This window comes from Panthera pardus, unplaced genomic scaffold, assembly GCF_024362965.1.
Source record: "Panthera pardus isolate Hobbes unplaced genomic scaffold, ASM2436296v1 HiC_scaffold_15, whole genome shotgun sequence".
Taxonomy (NCBI): domain Eukaryota; kingdom Metazoa; phylum Chordata; class Mammalia; order Carnivora; family Felidae; genus Panthera; species Panthera pardus.
In genome coordinates this window covers 30,847,960-30,867,664 of record NW_026526710.1, presented here as the reverse complement: position 1 = coordinate 30,867,664, position 19,705 = coordinate 30,847,960, and the positions used below count along the sequence as shown (strand labels likewise).

General features: G+C 38.3%; 1 protein-coding gene across 6 annotated transcripts in view; it reads left to right on the top strand.

Annotated features, from left to right (window-relative positions):
- Nucleotides 1-19,705, top strand: part of PTPRM (protein tyrosine phosphatase receptor type M) — a 791,703-nt gene that overhangs the window by 479,216 nt on the left and 292,782 nt on the right. For all 6 annotated transcript variants that reach the window (XM_019418445.2, XM_053902396.1, XM_053902395.1 and 3 more), the window contains 3 exons: nucleotides 545-853; nucleotides 9,237-9,346; nucleotides 18,541-18,742. In XM_019418445.2, the coding sequence (XP_019273990.1) occupies nucleotides 545-853; nucleotides 9,237-9,346; nucleotides 18,541-18,742 (621 nt within the window). The remainder of the gene's footprint in view (nucleotides 1-544; nucleotides 854-9,236; nucleotides 9,347-18,540; nucleotides 18,743-19,705) is intronic.

Genomic DNA, 19,705 nt, shown 5'->3' with positions numbered 1-19,705 from the left:
ATTGAGATTGGTTTCATGTGTCAGAGCCTCAGAGGAGAAGAGCCTTAAAGAAAAGCACTGTATTTCCCTCTAATGAAAATTTTGGAAGTTGTCAGTTCAGGGATAGAATGGTAACTCAGTGATTATTAGAAACTCTGGGTCCTTCATCATTGCTTCGAATGGTTAATGTTTATGTGCCTCATGGCCCATCCTGTTGGCATGAGCGAAAAACATCATATCCTCAATCCAGCACACAGGAAGGAAGAAGGAGAAAAGATGGTGAGCTCCTTTTAAGGACGCCTCCCAGAAACCGTTCTCGATCTCATCTTGTATGCCAATCACCAGAATTTAGACACAGAGCCACACCTCGCTGCAGAAGCCACTGAAGATTCTGCTCTTTATTCTGGGTGGCCTGATGCCCAGTTACGATTTAGGGATTTCGTTATCATGGAAGAGACCAGATATTCGGGACAACTAAGACTATCTGTGACATCTGGCCTTCACCGACCTCTTACAATTCATTTCTCTTCTGTTTTCTTGTTCCTCCTTTTCTTTTCTGTATTAGATCCCATGCGTGGCCCAAGAAAACTGGAAGTGGTGGAAGTCAAGTCTCGACAAATCACCATCCGCTGGGAGCCATTCGGATATAATGTAACTCGCTGCCATAGCTATAATCTCACGGTCCACTACTGTTACCAAGTGGGAGGGCAGGAACAAGTGCGAGAAGAAGTAAGCTGGGACACAGATAATTCACACCCTCAACATACGATCACTAACCTCTCACCGTACACCAACGTCAGCGTGAAACTCATCCTCATGAATCCCGAGGGACGGAAAGAAAGTCAGGAACTCATAGTACAGACAGATGAAGACTGTAAGTACTTTTAAATGATATGTTTACATGAAATACATATTCTTTCAAAGAAACAGCCCGTTACTTCTTTTAGGTTGAGATCTCTGTAATGAAAGTGAAGGCATGAGTTACTGTGTTGAAAAATATAAATGTGTATCTGTGCCTCTGAATTTAAGCACCGATGTAAAAGGGTAAAGGAGTAAAGATACAGAAGTTTATTTTAATTCTTTATGCGTCGTACAGTTGCCTTTCTATGTGTAATTATTCTACATTGCTCTAAATAGTTCTTCATTCAAATTTTATTATCATGCTAGACTTAAGAGTTGTTGTTTGGGTAGGAGATTATATGAAATGCTTATTTAAATATATTTACATGGCATTCTGAAGCATATTTCATAGTTTAGATAAAAATTCAGCACAAAATAGAGGCTGCCCTTGCTTTTCAGCACAGTGCTGAGAAATTACCTCATTAGGTTGCTGGCCATGGAATAGATGATACTTTCCCATAGGACCAATATTATAATTGGATATTACCTCAATAAACAAGGATTTAACAAATAGGCAGTGCATGTCACTAGCAACTCATCAAAGAAAGCAAATACAGAGTTGCAGTAAACCTCTAAAATAATTTAACATAGTAAAATTATCCATTGAATCCCAGAGCATGGACACAAATGAGCTTTTACATTGATTATACAGGGGACCCTCGCGCACAATAACATGTACATATGGCAAATAAAATATGGTGGTAGCATATCATATATTTGACCTAAAATTTCTTTGCCAGGCATCAGAATAAGATGGCAAGGAACTTGAGAAGCCCAGTAAGTGAATACACTTACTTATTCCTGGGCAAAAGATATTTCACTTTTTTCCTTTTTCTTCGTGCAACTGATTATGTAGTGATCCTTGATCACCGATTATGGGAACCAGCCAGAGTAAATGATGAGCTCATCCCACAGACTTCTCTTTTCTTTTCTGTAGCCCCATCAAGCCCTGCCTGTGCTGGTTGCTTCCAAATAGTTGTCTCACTGCAGTTATTTTTGTCAGGAATATTAGCTTCCTTCAGGTCACCCAATCAGGGCTGAGACTCGGGGCCCCGTCTCTGTTTCTCCGAGTTCTTGGTCATCTTCCAGAAAAGTGGAATAAGGTGTCAACATTATCAGTTGGCCACCTCTGACCCTCACCTCCATATTTCTATGCTTAATTTGGTTCTAACTCCTGTTGTTTCTACTTCCAAAAGACTAACTTGTTCTTTTCTCTCAATTTCCACTACCTATATCCGGATCCTCGTTATTGCATGCTGAAATTTCTTTTCTTTTTTAATTTTTTTAATGTTTTTGTTTTATTTTTGAGACAGAGAGAGACAGAGCATGATCAGGGGAGGGGCAGAGAGAGAGGGAGACCCAGATTCCGAAGCAGGCTCCAGGCTCTGAGCTGTCAGCACAGAACCCAATACGGGGCTCGAACCCACGAGCTGTGAGATCATGACCTGAGCAGAAGTCAGACACTTAACTGACTGAGCCACCCAGGGGCCCCTAATTTTTTTTTTAATGTTTATTTATTATTGAGAGACAGAGACAGAGCGTGAGCAGGGGAGGGGCAGAGAGAGAGGGAGGCACAGAATCTAATGCAGGTTCCAGGCTCTGAGCTGTCAGCACAGAGCCCGACGTGGGGCTTGAGCTCATGGACTGTGAGATTATGACCTGAGCTGAAGTCAGATGCTTAACCGACTGAGCCACCCAGGCGCCCCTACATGCTGAAATTTCTAACCTTCCTTGATGGTTCCAGCTTTTGCCCATTCTAATGTTGCCTACTCAGCCACAAAACATGTTTAAAATACTCCTGCGTCTCTGTTATTTCTCCTCCTTCGTTTCTGATTTTATTTAGTTGAGTCCTCTCTCTTTGACATCAGCTGTGGAGACATTTTTCTAGGTATGTCTCCTCTGGCAAGGTAAAAGAAAAGGAAAATTGAACTGTTGGGACTGCATCAAAATAAACAGCTTTTGCGTAGCAAAGGAAATAATCAAAACATCAAAAAGGCAACCTACTGAATGGGAGAAGATATGTGCAGATGATATAGCTGACAGAGGTTAATATCAAACATATACAAAGAACATATACAATTCAGTGCCAAGAAAACAAATAATCCAATATAAAAACAGGCAAAAGACCTGAAGAGACATTTTTCCAAAGAACACACACAGATGGCCAATAGACACATGAAGAGATGCTCAACATCACTCATCATCAGAGAAATGCAAGTTAAAACCACAATGAGATGTCACTTTATACCTGTCAGAATGGCTAAAATCAAAAACACAAGAAATACAAGTGTTGGTAAGGATGTGGAGAAAAAGGAACTCTGTGCGCTGTTGGTGGGAACATATACTGGTACAGCCACTGTGGAAAACATTATGGGGTTTCCTCAAGAAATTAAAAATAGAATTAACATATGATCCAGTAATTCTACTACTGAGTATTAATCCAAAAAATTGAAAACACTAATTAAAAAAGGTATGTGTACCCCTATTTTTATTGTGACATTATTTACAATAATCAAGATATAGAAGCAACCCAGGTGTCCACATATAGATGGACAATATATGGAACATTACTCAGCTGTAAAAAAAGAATGAAATCTTGCCACGTGGCATGGATGGACCCTAGAGAGTATAATGCAAAGTGAAATAAGTTAGAGAAAGACAAACACCATATCAAATCACTCATATGTGGGATTTAAGAAACAAAACAAATGAACAAAGGGGGAAAAAAAGAGAGAAACCAAAAAACAGACTTAAATACAGAGGACAAATTGGTAGTTGCCAGAGGAGAAGTAGGTGGGGGGGGGGGGGGGGCTGGGATGGGTGGAATAGATAAAAGGGATTAAAAGTACACTTACGCTGATGAGCACTGAGAAATGTATAGAATCATGGAATCGTATGGTACATCTAACAATAATATAACACTGTATGCTAATTATACTTGAATTAAAAACGTTTTAATCACAATATAAAAATACATTTGTATCGTGTCACTCTCTCCATAGAGCTTTCATTGACTTTGTTTAAAACTTGGCTTCCAAGGTCTTCTGCTTTCCTGGCTCATACTCTAGGACTAGTGACTTTTCCTCCAGTGCAGATCATTCTGCCCAGAATGTCACCCAGGCAGCAGGTCTGGTAGGCCATGTCCTTTCCGTTCCACGCTCTTCCTCCAGGCCTGCTCTCCAGCGCCGCCTGCCGTCCACCTGGCTGCATCTCGCTTCCATTTCCTCTGCTGCCCTCCAAAGGGCTCCTCAGGCTTCAGGTCCTTCACAAAGCTGCCTCCAACTCCTCTAGCCTGTAGCACTCTCACCCCTCTGACCTCCTTTGCACCTGATAAGAATCTTTTAATCTATGGGCTTTAATTCCCTCATCTGAAAAGTGAGAATAATCACAGTTGTCAAGCATATTAGAGTTAGAGGAAATTTACATAGAGAGCCGTTTGTAGCTGACAGAGAGAGGCCTTTAATGAGCGATCATTATTGTTGTTGCAGTGATTCAGAGCAACTCCTTGTGACCTTTCCTTGCTCTTTTTGTTACATTTAATCTTTTCGTCTCTTAACTACAAACTGGAGAGAAGAAGCCTTCTATTCTTCTGTAACAATAGGCACGATACAGATTGCGAAATAAAACACTCAGAAGTGTTCTATTCGTCTTTAGATAAAACAGTAAAGTTTGCTGATCTTCACCTCATTGAAGTTTTCATCAACAGTAATGTTTTAACCAAGGAGAGGGAAGATGATATGTAGTCCTTTCTAGAGACGAGCAGGTGTGTCTTACTCAAAGCCACGTGAGTGAACCCAGTCACTACTTTTGGGTTTCGAATTGAGAAAGGACAGGAGATGGGAGTTCTGTTAAGTTCCATCAGAACATGAGGTAAGAATAACTTACCTTTTTGTGTAAATTATCTTGCTAGTCCCAGAAGTTGGGGCATGCATGACTTCCAAAAAAATTCTACTGTGTCCGTAGCACACGGGCATGCAGTTAATTAGAAAAGCTTTTATTTCAAATTTTATTTCCTAACAACAAAGACTTTGAAAACAGAGAAAGAGAAAAAAGACAAAAATAGAATAATTGTCATTCCTGAGTTTGAAAAAAATGGGGTGGTCACTTTATGTGTCTACCATTATAAAAGGCTACAGTTCATTGAACATTATGAATTTTACTCTGGTAAAATATTTTTATTGAGTATTTATTTCATGAGAAAGTACATGGAAAAAATTACCTCTTTATCACTGTTAAAGGTATCACAAGAATAGAGCTCAGTTCCACAAACTTAGAAACTAAAGCTTATTTATCCCAAATCCTGAATATCTAAGAACTTCTGAAAACAGGTAGTAGACTTTAGTTCCTGTGAGACACTGTTATTCCTAATTTATTCAGCTCTTCTGGTATTTTATTTTAGTTTACTTTGTCTGCTCCTGACCTTAAAAATATATATGTATATTATGTATATACATTCATTTATATATTATTTAATTATTATTGTTTAATCATTTATATATATTCATTTATATAATATATGCATGTATATGTACATATATATAATTATAAATATAGTGTACATATATATTTATATAATATCCATATATATGATATATCTACGAATCTCAGGTTTTCTTGTTAACATGTCCACAGTGCCATCAAGTACAGGATCTCCAGTACATTTTAATAAGTTTACCCCTTTAAGTTGTCCTCTCTTCAGCATAATTTTGACTCTCCCATTTTATTTTACTGTGATTTAAACTAACTGAATGAAACCAAAGATAGATTTTTTTCTAAGTCTTCACCTCTTTACATCTGCACATACATAGATTAGTAAGTATTCTCAATTAGGAAATATCATCTCAGAATAATAGAGCCACTCATATTTGCCTTGATACCACGAGAAGACTGATGATGATGTCATAATAAACACTTTCAAGGTCAAGAGGAAGAGACTAAGTTGAGTTTTCTCTGGCATGGCCCATTTTACTTCAGCTTCTGATTGATGAATATTACCATCTTAAATTCTGGACTCTGAATTTTCTTAGAACCTATCAGTGTTATAACTTCTTAAATGTGTTGGTTTTCTTTATTTCTGCATAGTTTCACATCAGTTCCTTCAACCTGAGATAAACAATTATTTTCATATTTATGTATTATTTAGAGTTTGGATGGTAGAGGTGAATTGTGACAATTCAGTGAATTGTCCAAAATTGTACACTTTAATTACTGAAAAGTCTTGGGGTGCCTGGGTGGCTCAGTCGGTTAAGTGTCTGACTTTTGATTTTGGCTCAGGTCGGGATCCCAGAGTTATGAGGTTGAGTCCCACATTGGGCTCTGTGCTGGATGTGGAATCTGCTTGAGATTCTCTCTCTCCCTCTTCCTCTGCCCCTCCCCCCTCAAAAATAATACATAAATAAATAATTACTGAAAAGTCTTAAATCATAACCCAGTCCTCACGTCTGAATCTGAATCTGAATCTGTATCTTTTTTTTTCTGCCGAGCTATACTTAGCTGTATTTAAAATAACTATAAAATCTTACATCTACCTCAGTAGCCCCTCAACTAAAAAAATGTGTACTACCTATGAGTCCTTTTGAAATTCTAGGCAGCCTTTCCAACCTCGGACATCTTACCAACCCTTAAAGGTCTATTCATATCCTCCCACGATCTAAAACATTCTCTAACCCCCTTTTTAAACTGTGTTGAGATGTGTTTATCCGTTCATGAGTTGATGAACATTTGGGTTGTTTCCACTTGAGCTATTATGAAAATGCTATTAGTATTTATATATTAATATTCATGATTTTATTTTAATATTCATGTATAATTTTTTGAGTAATATCTGTTTTCAGTTCTCTTGAGTATGTACCTAGGAGTGGAATTCACACGGTACGTTTATCTGTGTGTATCTGTTTGAAGAGCTGCTAGGTTGTTTTCAAAGGAGCTGTATGATTTTATATTCCCTTCAACATTTCAGTTTCTTCACATTCTCAGCAATGTTTATTATTTGCCTTTGGATTATCCCATTTTAATGGTGTGAAATACTATGTCATTGTGGTTTTGATTTGCATTTTCTGGCTGGCTACTGATGTTGAGCATCTTTTCATGTGCTTATTGGCCAGTTGTGTATCTTTTTTGGCAAAGTGTTTATACAGACCCTTTGCCCATTTTTAATTGGATTATTTGTTTTCTTATTGGGTTTTAATAGTTCTTTATGTATTTAAGATACAAATCTCTTGCCAGATAAATGATTTGCAAAAATTTTCTCCTATTCTGTGTGTTGCCTTTTCACTTTCTTGGTAATGCCACTTGAAGCACAAAGCCTTTCATTCTGATGATGTACTTTACCTACTTTTTTTGCGTATGTGTGCTTTTGGTGTCATGTCCAAGAAACTGTGGCCTAATCTAAGGTCATGAATATTGACACCTGTGTTTCATTCTAAGAGATTTGTAGTTTTAGCTCATACATTTAGCTCTTTAATCTATTTTGATGTAAACTTTATATATGGTGTGAGGTAAGAATCCAACTTCATTTTTTTGCATACGGATATCCAGTTGTCCCAGCACCATTTGTTGAAAAGGTTATTATCTCCCAGTTAAATTTTCCTGGCACCCTTAATGAATACCACTTGACTGCAAATGTAGAGATTTGTTGTTGTATTCTCAATTCTCTTCCACTAATCTGTATGCTTATCTTTATGTCAATACCACACTGTCGTGATATAATAGCTTTGTAATAAGTTTTGAGAAGTGTGAGGCCTCTCCAACCACTCTTTGATTACTCACACTGTCACCAAAAAATTTGATCATGCACCTTCAAATATATGTAGAAATACTACAGGTATACTAGTTTTTAAATAGGATAGACACACCAATACTCTAAATTATATACAATACAAAGCATATGTGCAAAAAAGGAATTTAAATGAAGAGGAGATAAATAATATTTTTAAGCAATATTAAATGTTATTTTATAGAAAATTGGCAGGTAAATTTCCACCTTCCCTTATGCCCATTAGATTTTTTTTTTTTGAAAACTAGTTAGTTCAGGTTTTTAAAAAAGTCACACCAAAGGGGCACCTGGATGGCTTAGTTGATTAAGTGTCCTGCTCTTGATTTCAACTCGGTCATCATCTCACAGTTTGTGATATTGAACCTCATGTTGGGCTCTGTGCTGACAGTGTGGAGCCTGCTTGGGATTCTCCCCCTCTCTCTCTGTCCCTTCTCCTCTCTCTCTCTCTCTCTCTCAAAATAAATAAACATTTTTTACAATGGCATCAAAATTCCCAGTTTTTGTAATCATTAATACATAAAATATTTTTAAAAAATATTTATTGCATATTATTTCACCTATATCACATCGTTTTAAAACATGTATTTTGTGCATATGTAATACATTAAAGATCTGTACAGCAGTTCATATCTATTTTTCTTTCACATGCTTTTGTTACTCAATAATATAAATATAAAATATATAAAAATATAAAATTATAAATATAAAATCCATCCATGATAATGTACATAGCTGCCATTTATTTTCAGTCTTTTTTTGTATCATATTGTATGACTAAAACTTTCTTTCCTACCATTTGGTTTGTCTCCAATTTATTATTTTTATTAAAAAATGCTCTGTTGGGCACCAGGGTGGCTCAGTCGGTTAAGCTCCTGACTCTTGATTTTGGCTCAGGTCATGATCTCAGGATTCGTGAGATTGAGCCCTGAGTTGGACTCTGTGCTGACAAGGCGGAGCCTGCTTGGGATTCTATCTCTCCTCTCTCTGCCTTCTTTCCCGCTCTGCATGCATGAGCGCTCTCGCTCTCTCTCTCTCTTTCTCTTTCTCTCTCTCCCTCTCTCTCAAAAGAAATAAAATAAACATTTAAAAAATGCTGTATTGACAATAACTGTATGTCTCCTGGTGTATATGTGCAAGAATATTACTCGGAAAGATACCTAGAAGTGGGTCACATGATACATGCCTCTTTAACTTTACTAAGTACTACCATTACCAAATTGTTTTCCAAAGTGGCTGTACCAATTTCCACTCTCACAAGCAGTGTGTGGGAATTATTATTGCTCTGTATTTTTCCTTATTTCTGAAGAATATAAAAGTTCATTTCAAAGGTAATTACTGATCTTTGTGTAATTGATTCATGTTTTAAAGAAAAAAAAATGATGGAATTATTTTCTTCATAAAGACAGTGCTAAAACCATTTAAATGGTTTTAAATTTCGTATTTTTAAAAGAAAACTGAATGTATCTGTGGACTATTAAATCTTATGTCTCAATTGAGAGTTAAAAATCTAATATATCTAGAAAAATCTAATTTTGAGGGGGGTCACTCAAACTTTTATTGATTCCCCTCCCCCCCCTTCTAGTGCCAGGCGCTGTTCCCACTGAATCCATCCAAGGAAGTACTTTTGAAGAGAAGATATTTCTTCAGTGGCGGGAACCGATTCAAACATATGGTGTCATCACATTATATGAGGTAGTATATACATTCATTAGTAATTTAATTTTTATTATAATTTCCATGCAGCTAGACTGTCTAGTATTTTTAAAAACGCATAATGGCATCATGTCTTTTAAGAAGTTTATTGTCTTTGATAGTTATAATGGTTACTGCATAGAAGCAAAAAAAAACCACTGATTTTTTTCAAATAATGTATCATTTCAGCATGTATATTTATAATGCTTTGGATGTTTCTGGACTATATGCTATTATATGTAAAGACACAACATAATATTTTTAAAAAATAACCTGTATTAAAAACAATAAGTATTTTGTAACGAGCATTGATTAGGAGGCAACCCCATCTTGCTAGCTATAAAATATTTTACTACTGAGTTATAGAAGAACGGTGATTATCCAATTAGCAAAGTCAATAGACATTGTCTCAGGGATAACAATTGAATAATGTCTTTTGGTTCTTAGTATTAGCAAAACATCCTTTCGGCTTCCGTGGCATAGTTTTGTCTACTGAGGCATATCAAATGGTTGAATGGTAGAGAGCAGAGAAGAATTTGATGAATTGTTCAAGAAAAAAATAACAGCAGTGACGGGGTGACAGTCATCATCACATCTGCACGAGCATCATTTCGCTGTGCCTATTGTCATAGAAACAAGCAGGTGCATTTTTTTTAAGCTAGCATGTATTTGAATGCAAATGTAACAAAATTATATGTTGTTAGGTTTCTAAAAATCGCGACTGTTCCTCTGGTGGAGCCTCTGCTTGAATACCTTTCAGAACTCCTGACAAAAGCCTGAGCAGATTAGCTGTCAGACAGTAATCACTGGTAAACCCCTCCCTGACCCAACGAGCCTCACATTTATGTTGCCTTATACCTTTTGAAAATTGGTATTGAAATGCAAAAATTAATAACAATAATGTTTTTAATTGAAAGCTAAACAAAGTAAGAGAAAAGGAAAAGTTGATTTTCATGTTAAGTTATTGATGCTGTTCATTGGTTGCTTCGTTGTGAAAGAATTCAGCGTTAGGAACATCGATGGCTCAGCCTTTTGAGAGCTAAGTTTTATAATCAAATCAAACAAGTTCATATTTTTTTTTCTCAATGATCAGAATCTTTCAGTTAATATTTTTTGGCCCCAGGACCATTTTCTGGCCTCAGTTTTGGAAATTCCTACCTAAGAGTAACAGAATATTTTATGAGAAAAGATAACAGCCTTTGAATCAGTGTTAAGTTCCAAGAAATAAGTCTGTCTGTCCCAGAAGCCACATGTTCCTATCTAGACAAACAGAAAATAATAGCCAGATCCTTTCTTTCTGATCCCACTGAGCATACATCTTTGTGTAAAAAGTAACTTTAACATGAAAACAATAGGAAAAATAATTCAAAAGAAGAAGCTATTAATCTCTCTGAATTCAGCAGCCAGGGTCTCCCAGCTGAACACGGATCTAAATGCTGTTATAATGGGGATACGTGAATGTGTCATAAATCAGGGTTTTAAACATCAGATATAGTTAAGTAGCACAGGCTGGTTCATTTTTCTAGGTACCAAAGGGAAAATGTCAAATGTGTAAGTTTTCTGACCACCAAATCTTTCTCTGTCTTCCCCCCATGCTTTCCAGAAGTATGAAAGGGGGTTTCTGTTCTCAAAATAGGGCTTACATGGTGTCTCATGAGGAAGCTCTTCTTTAGTCAAGATGTACTGCCTGTGCCAGAGTCAGTGATAGGCACGGCTTCCTCCTGGAGCTAAGGACTGTTGTTGAATGTTCCACGGAGGACCAGAGGCTCTGGGGACTGACATCATGCTAAGGAAATGGAACAGTTGTCCAGAAAAACAAAAACAAAAACAAACAAACAAAAAAACCCAGCGATCTTAGGAACAGTACGTTCTGTCATAGAAACACATTTGACTATAGGTAAAAACCAGAAGGCAAGGTAAATTATCCTCATTGGAAAAAACTTACTAACAAATGATACAGATGTTTCCTTAGGGCAGGGAGTATGCTTGGATCCTTTTTGCAGAAAAGAAGAGAAAACAGGTTGAATGCAGTAGATGTTGTACATGAATATGCTGTGGGTTCAGGTTATTTTCAGGTTCTCTCCTTACCTCTTATGAAAGATACACCAAACCATTAATGATCAGAAAATGTCAACATCATCATTTTCTGCCAGACGTTTTGGCAATTGACAGCATGAAAACACTCTTCTGATCTTACTCTTTGCCTCTCCGTTTTATTCCCCCTAAGGTCCATCTTCAGTGTTCTCGAACTAGCCTTTCCTCTCTCTTCTCCCCACCTTTGTTTAGGCTTTAGCCCTTCACATCCCTTACTTCTTGATCAGCCCTTTATTTTTATCAGTCATCTGCCTGAGACCTAGACTGACATTTACGGCCTTCCTCAACAGCAATCAAAATTTTTATTTTATTAAATTAGAAATGTAATATCACTCTCTGAAGGAATATTTTAAGTACAGAAGTATCCAAAATAGTATCCTTGCACTTTACAGAGAGAGGTAACAACTGTTAACAACTAGGTCATGTCCTTCCAAAATTTTATGAGGTAGAAATTATAGTGCAAATTCACTTATGAATAGAGATGAATAAAATTTAATAAATATTCACAAATCCAGCATTTTTTACAAGAATAATATGCCATATAAGACACCTACCTCACACCATACAAAAGAAACTCCTACCAAATGGAGTCATGTTCTAAACACAAAAGTTAAACTACCAGAACACGTTAGGAAAAATAAGGACGATATTTCTATATCTTACTGTGCTTGACAATAAAACCAGAAAGTTCTATTTTAAAAGATTGACAGATTTACCTATATAAATATTTAAACTTGTAAATGACAAAAGATACCACTCGGAAAGTCTAAATACAGACAGAAGACTTGAGGAAATTATTTTCAACATTTATAACAGTCGATGGGCTGTTGGCTGCAATGTATAGACTTGATACAGATTGGTAAGAAATAGACAAAGCATTCCATTAGAAAAACTGGACAAAGAATAAGAGGAGACAACTCATAGGAAAAAAAAATTCCAAGTAGCATGTAAGCATGTGAAAAGGTACCTACCCAATCTTACTAATGATTCAGAAATGAGATAAGTGCTACAAAAAGTTTAAGTCTGTATAATATCAAGGGTTAAACAGTGATGCGGGGAAATGCATACGTGTTTAGACTGTTGGCGGGAACATGAATCTCTTACGTAGATAATTTGGGAGAACCTTTCAAAATGTAAACATTGCATATCAAGTCTATTTCTAGAACTTTCAGCCAGTAATACTCCCAAGTACACAGTACTCGGGGATATATACATGTCCAAGCATTTTCTTTAAATGGCTCTCAATTGCCTAGTGAGTAAACTCCAGACTCCTGGTCATGAGAGTAACGCATCTACAAACTTTGGAAAAAAAAAAAAATATATATATATAATAATATATATATCATATATATATTATTATATATATGAAATATATATATATTTCATATATATGATATATATGAAATATATATTATATATATATTTCATATATATGATATATATGAAATATATATATATAATAATAAATATATATATATATACACACACACACACATACACACACATACATACACACTCACGCATACATATCTTTCTATCTCTGGAGATACACAGCATATATATATATATATATATATATATATATATCAAAAAATATATGTATCATTGACATACTGTACTTGTCCTGGATATTTTCTTTTTCACACACACACACACACACACACACACACACACACACACACTTCTCTCTCTTTCTCCCTCTCTTTCCATAGAGAGAGGTGAACCAAGAAAAGGACTCTTAACTGTAGAGAACAAGCAGATGGTTACCACAGGGGACATGGGAAGGGGGTTGGGTGAAATAGCTGATGGGGATTAAGGAAGGCACTTGTGATGAGCACAGGGTGATGTATGGAATTACGAATCACTAAATTCTACACCTGAAAGTAATATTACACTGTTTGGTAACTAACTAGAATTAAAAACTTAATTCCAGTACACACGCATGCGCGTGTGTGTATGTGTGTTTAGAACCTGAGGCCATAAACCAATCTAATGTGTGAAGAGTATAAAGTGCAGTGTTATATGGGTATGTAGCAAACAAAGTAGAATGGTCTGGGCTTGTCAAATGATTGAAGTATTGACGAATCAAGAGTTGAAGACATGTCCAGATCCCTGGCCTGGATAACTGGGCTCAACTAATCACTACCGACTGAGATAGGTAATAGAATAGAAAGAAGTAGAATTTAAGAGCCCTGTTAAGAAGTTTGGTTTTAATATTCAAGGCCTTCCATGATCTAATTCCAATTTACATTTATTTCCGTATCTCCCATTATTTTTTTCCTGGAATTTCTGGAATTTAATGAGCTATGTATATGGAATTTTAATCCATCACACCTTCTTTCTGTCATTTCCTTCTTTCTTCCTGATACTGTCCCCTCTTCTCTCCTCCTCTGGGACTTCTGCTTATATTTCAGTTTTTCATTCAAATATTATACCTTTCCCTGAAATATTCTAGGTTCTTTTCTCCCCACCCCCCAAATCAGATTTAATTATTCCTTCCTCCGATTGCTTGTCTCTCCATTAAAAGACTGTATTTAACCCTGGCTGAAATTCCAATCAACTCACCCTTCCTAGAAGATTTTGAATCCCCCCCTGGTCAAAGATGGCATGTTATTCCATTTTGGTTTTCTATGAATCTTGTAGTTTAGGACCTGAGACCACAAGTAGAGGAGGGGAAGATAATTTGGGAACATTTCAGGCACCTACATACAAATTGGAAATCATCCAATACAAGCTGCCGTTGACCCCCATCTCACCTAACTCTAACCCCCCACCTGTGTTATTTGCATTCCCTTTTGACTTGGGGAAATTGTACAAAATTGCCTAGACCCAACATGGAACATCAGTGTTTTTCATAGAGGCTGCACGAAAATTGCCTTATCCCTCAGCCACAGTGCAAGTGTGGAAGCAATCCCAGGCATTCCTTCAGGGAGTTTCCTGCTGCTTTACTACAGCCTGCTACTTAATAGGACTTCATAAACATGAGTTGAATAAACAATAAACAAATGAAAAAAAACACATGCCAAAAGGACATGGTATGATACGTTTGGGTGTGAGTGTAGAGTTGTTTTTTTGGCGTCCGTTAAAATAATTGCTTGGATAAATGTATATGGAGCATCCACTCTACGGTAGGAGTGGATTCTAGAGTTGACTGCTCCTGTTCCTGAAGAGCCAGTTTTTTATTCCTGGTATTCAAACTCCCAGAGCTCTGGATGGCTTTGAGGGGGATCGATGACCTTTCTGACATTTTGTGTCTGCTTATATACAACATACTTGCTTGTTAGGGAGAGGATCCATAATTTTCAGGAGTGCATGAGTTAGTGTGCATGGGTAGGGGAGAGAGGATCTATGAGTCTTAGCAATTTCTCAAATGGCTGTGCCTGAAAGACTGTTACTAAGCCCCATCTAGCTTATCCTGTTGACCATGGCCATACGTGTGTACAGTGGAACAATGGGTCCTTTGATAAAGCATTTACTTTCTGCGCTGTAGTCAGTGTGGGGACGGCCACATCCTACTCGCGGTCGTGTGAGCATTTATGTGAGTGCATGCACACACCTCTTCTCCCAGGAGTCTTCTTAGGAAAATATCTACTGAGTGCCAAATATTTACTCATCACCGTGGGCTCAGAAAGAAGAAGAAGACATCAGTCACTCCTCAGAAAGAAGATACAATTACGTGAAAAGTTCCAATTCCGTTGGCCTATTTGAATCATGACTTAATACTACAGAAGAGCTTTGACAGTGCTCCATGATGTATGGCCAAATGAACTTGAGAATGCAGTGACAACATCAGGCATTCAGCTAGTCCAATGATTGTTAGGCCAGATTTTGGAAGGCTTTCCAGAGAAGTAAAATGGGAACTTTAACTTTAACCATGGGCGGGCAGACATGTTTTGCTCCCATCTTGCCTGAACTCCCAGTGTCTTTGAAAGCATTTCTTTCTTAAGACCCCTTTCCCCCCCTGTTTTTTCCCTTTGATTTCAGTAACAGCTCTTTCTGTTGGCCTTTCTGGCTCATTTGTTGGTTTCTCCTCCTCCACCATTGATTACATTAAGTATCAGTGTTCTCCCTAAAATCCTTTCCCCAACGACCTCATCCCTTCCTAATAATACTATTTCAATGCTGATCACCCCCACATCTCTATTTCCAGGCCAAACGTCTCAAATCTCAGCTTATACAATGCACGGTGTGGCCACAAGCCAGCAGTTCATTTCCCCTCATTCATTCCATCCCATTTCAGTAAAGGCGGGGCCATCTTTTGCTTAAGCTCAAAATGTGGACACTGTCCTTGACACTATCCTTCATAGTGTCCGCATCCAGTCTGTCACGGAGTTCTGCCCATTTTCACTCTCCAGTATGCCAGTTCTCTTCATTCACTGCGCTCTTCACGGTGCTCACCTTAGTCCCAGCCACTGCACTAGCACAGGAACTAGAGGTTTCCCTCGCGGTCTCTGCGGAGGCTCCCAGTGGCCTCCCTACTGCCATTACTGCTTCCTTCCAGCAAACCACTTCTCCCTTGGCCGCTAACACGGTCTTCTCCTAAGGGCAGTCAGATCATTTTGTTTGCACGCTTAAAAATGTTCAAAGGCTCCCCCGTGTATGCATCCATCCTTCTTATCTTAGGGTACAGAGCGCTGCATGTTCTGGCACCTGCCCGCTCCTCCAGCCACTGATTGAGGGACCACGCTCACCTCACCTGCTGGGCCACAGCCACACGGACCTTCTTTCTGTCCATTGACTGTGCACAGAATGCTCCTGCTTCATGGCCTTATTAGTTCATGCTGTTCTTTCCCAAACTCTTGGCACAGCTGGCTCTCTCACAAGTTCAAGTCTCCTCAGATTAACTGTCATCCCCTCAGTGGCCCCTTCCCCAGTGGTTCTTGGTGGCTGTGCATGTATCCCTTCCTGCCCCCAATATTCTTTATCTTAGCACCGTGTTTGTCTCATCTACTGAATTACAGGTTTTTTTTAATTATTAATTTACATACTGCATCTCTCCCAGCTCCACCCACTGAAGTCCAGTTTCTTAACCACCTGAGGGCAGGACCTGTGTCCACCTGCTGACCGTGGTGCTCGTGATGTCAGTGCTATTCCATCAATATTGGAATGAATGAATCAGAGGAGGTAGAGAAAACGGGTCACAGATAGCCCTGTCACATTCCAGGCAGGTGAAAGTTTAAGAGGAAAAACAGCGTCAGAAAAGCCCAGTGTTTGTGGTACAGTAAATCTTTATCCCCCGACCAGGACAGAAGGTAATATAATATCATGGTATCGAGTATGCAGAAATAAGTTTGAAGAAGAAGATGTCGGTGGGTCTTAAACCCAAAGGTAGGGAGTTTGGACTTTGTCCCATGTATGATTGTGTACCACTAAACTTTTTGGTAAGGCAATGAAATGAACAAGGAGATGTACCTAGCCCTGACGGGTGGTGCTAGTCCTCGTTTTAAGTATACTGTATCTTAATTGTTAAATTGCTTCTCTACTTCTCTACCAGACTGTTACCTCCCCCGGGACAGGTACCGTGTCCCAATCACCAAGTGAGATCCCAGCTCAGAGTACAGGGCTTGGTGCACCGGAGACATACAATGAATAGGTTTTGAATGGGTGAATGAATGAATGAACTTTGGGGAGTGAATATGCCATCAGAGCTTAGAGCTGCCCTCTCTGAACTACCTTTTTCTCGAGAAGTGTCAGAACGAGGACCAAGTAAGCAACTAAGCACACAGGGGTGACAGTGCTAAAGTCCCTCCCACAGCAGCTGGTGGTAGACAGGGTCTTGTCTCTTATAAGGGAAGTCTGCTAAAGGGTTAACAACAGATAACGCCGCCTGACTCTGAGACTGGCATGCACCGCGGTGATTAATATATACAGCAAACATTTTCTTGCCAAAGCTGAGATGATTCAATCTAAATATTCTTCCAGAGAGGTCTCCTTAATTATAATGACATGGTATAAATATAAGAAGAAAGAATGTCAATTATCACTTCGTATAATAACAGTGTTAGTGTTCATGCACATAAATTATAAGTAAGTTTACTTATTTAAAAGCAAGAAAAAGTGCTCAGTTTTGCAATTTAAAACTTTTGAATATGCCACATTTAAAAATTATGTCATTACAACCAGTAGAAGTTAGTAATCACCACTAAAATGCGTGTTCGTGAATAGGTGATGAACTACTTATAGTGAAATTCTTTTAAAAATCACTTGAAAGGACAGATTTAAAGACACCTATGTTATATTTATTTTCATGCATTCCAGACTCATCCAATGTGCTTTGAACAGCTGTTAGTTACGTGGCAAAGATATGAAAGCTTTTAGAGTGGCTCAGCCTGAAATGGCAGCTCCTAGTCGTGCATGGTGATTTAAATTTAAATTTTAGTTAATTAAGATTAAGTAAGATCAAATTTTCAGGTCCTCAGTCTCACTAGCCACATTTCAAGCTACCTGTGACCGGTGGCTACTGTCCTGAATAGTGCAGAGTAGAACTTCCCTATCATGCAGAAAGTTCTCTTGGACAGGGTTGCTCTAAAGAAAAGAAGTAAATAGGACCCGTCACGAGCACCACAGTCATACCATCAAGAGCTGCTGACATGTGTCTGGGATTTATTTTGAGAGCAGATATCTTTGCCCACATTGATGAACACATTTAAAAGTGCCCTTAGTTTCCAGTAGACAATAATCCTATTCACTGCTAAATCAAACTGGCCACTGGCTGAGAGATGAGGCCTTCCCCTTGTAAGGTCCTCATCTGTTTGAGCTAGTTGTACATTTTGTGATGTTGTTTGAAGCCAACTGTAATGTAGTTTTCCAAAGTGACATTTTGAAAGCAAACAACTTCAAGGTATTAGCTTAAACCTGAACTCATCCTTTATGTTCTAATCTACTGGCGTTCAGTTCCTCTGTCTATAAAAGTAATAACTCATAACAGTTTTGGCTGAATTCCTGCGCCCCTTCACCGGATCCAGGATTTGAAGAGTCTGAGTGAGTAGAAGAGCTTATCATAAAGCATCTGACAGTGCATACATCACAAGGGTTTACTGGATAAAGATGTGATCTCAGTCCATCTCCAGATATGTTATCACATTCTTATTCTCTTGCAGATCACCTACAAAGCTGTCAGTTCCTTTGACCCAGAAATAGACTTATCCAATCAAAGTGGAAGAGTTTCAAAACTGGGAAATGAAACCCATTTTCTATTCTTTGGACTGTATCCGGGGACCACGTACTCCTTTACTATCCGAGCTAGCACAGCTAAGGGATTTGGACCTCCAGCAACAAATCAGTTTACCACCAAAATATCAGGTATTATATATACATTCATGAGTTATGTCTTTTATCGGAAGTAGCATTTTTGTACTTTTTCATTCCCATTGTCAAGGACACAAAGCTCATACCATCTTACACATTGTATTCAGATTCCCACTTTGGTACGTATGCAAATCAGATTCCTGGAATTGAATGAAATACTGCAAATACTTATAATTTGGGAGCTTAAGATCCTCCTGCGTTAGGAAGCAGCCATATTTTATCAGTTTGCATCGGAGAACGGGAGCGTGGGCGATGGTTCTGGTCTGTATGCTCCTACCCCCTTCACAGTACAAGTTAACAGAGCAGCAGTGGTGGAAAGATCTCTGCAATGAGCTCTGAACGACTGAGCGCTCAGCAGATAGACAGCATTATATGGAGTCTGCTTCCAGAAGGGACCATCCTTGGGACCTTCACCGTTAGTAGTTGCCCATCCTTTGCAACGACAGAGGGGTGGCACCAGGCACTTACAGCCTCCAGCTTTTTGCTGGTAGAGACTCAATTACGCCATCCAACCAAAGACATAATTTGAGAAGAATTTCTGGGCATGTGCAACTGTGCAGAAAATGTCTTTGTGCTTCAGACTAGAGGAAATGGAGTTGCCATCTGCTATGGGATTTGTAACAGCAATAAACACAATTCCACGGACATTCCCTTTTTCCATTCTTTTCCCCTTTGGGTATGAGTGGGGGAAGTATTTGAGTTTTGGCTTTGCCTGTTTTGGTTAGGGGTAGATGAGCAGGGGGCAGGTGAGGGAAGTAACTCAGTCAGTCCGTGTTAGCTAAATAATATTTAGCCTGATTTTCATATATACTGTCCCTCATTTCTAGTTCTTGGAAAGTTTTTTGCTTAGAATCAGAGACAGGGAATTGCTTACAGCTCGAGTACTATAAGCATTATTAGGTTTGGACATTGGTTTTAAGCAGCTATAACTTATGGGGAAATTTTTGATCGTGTTAG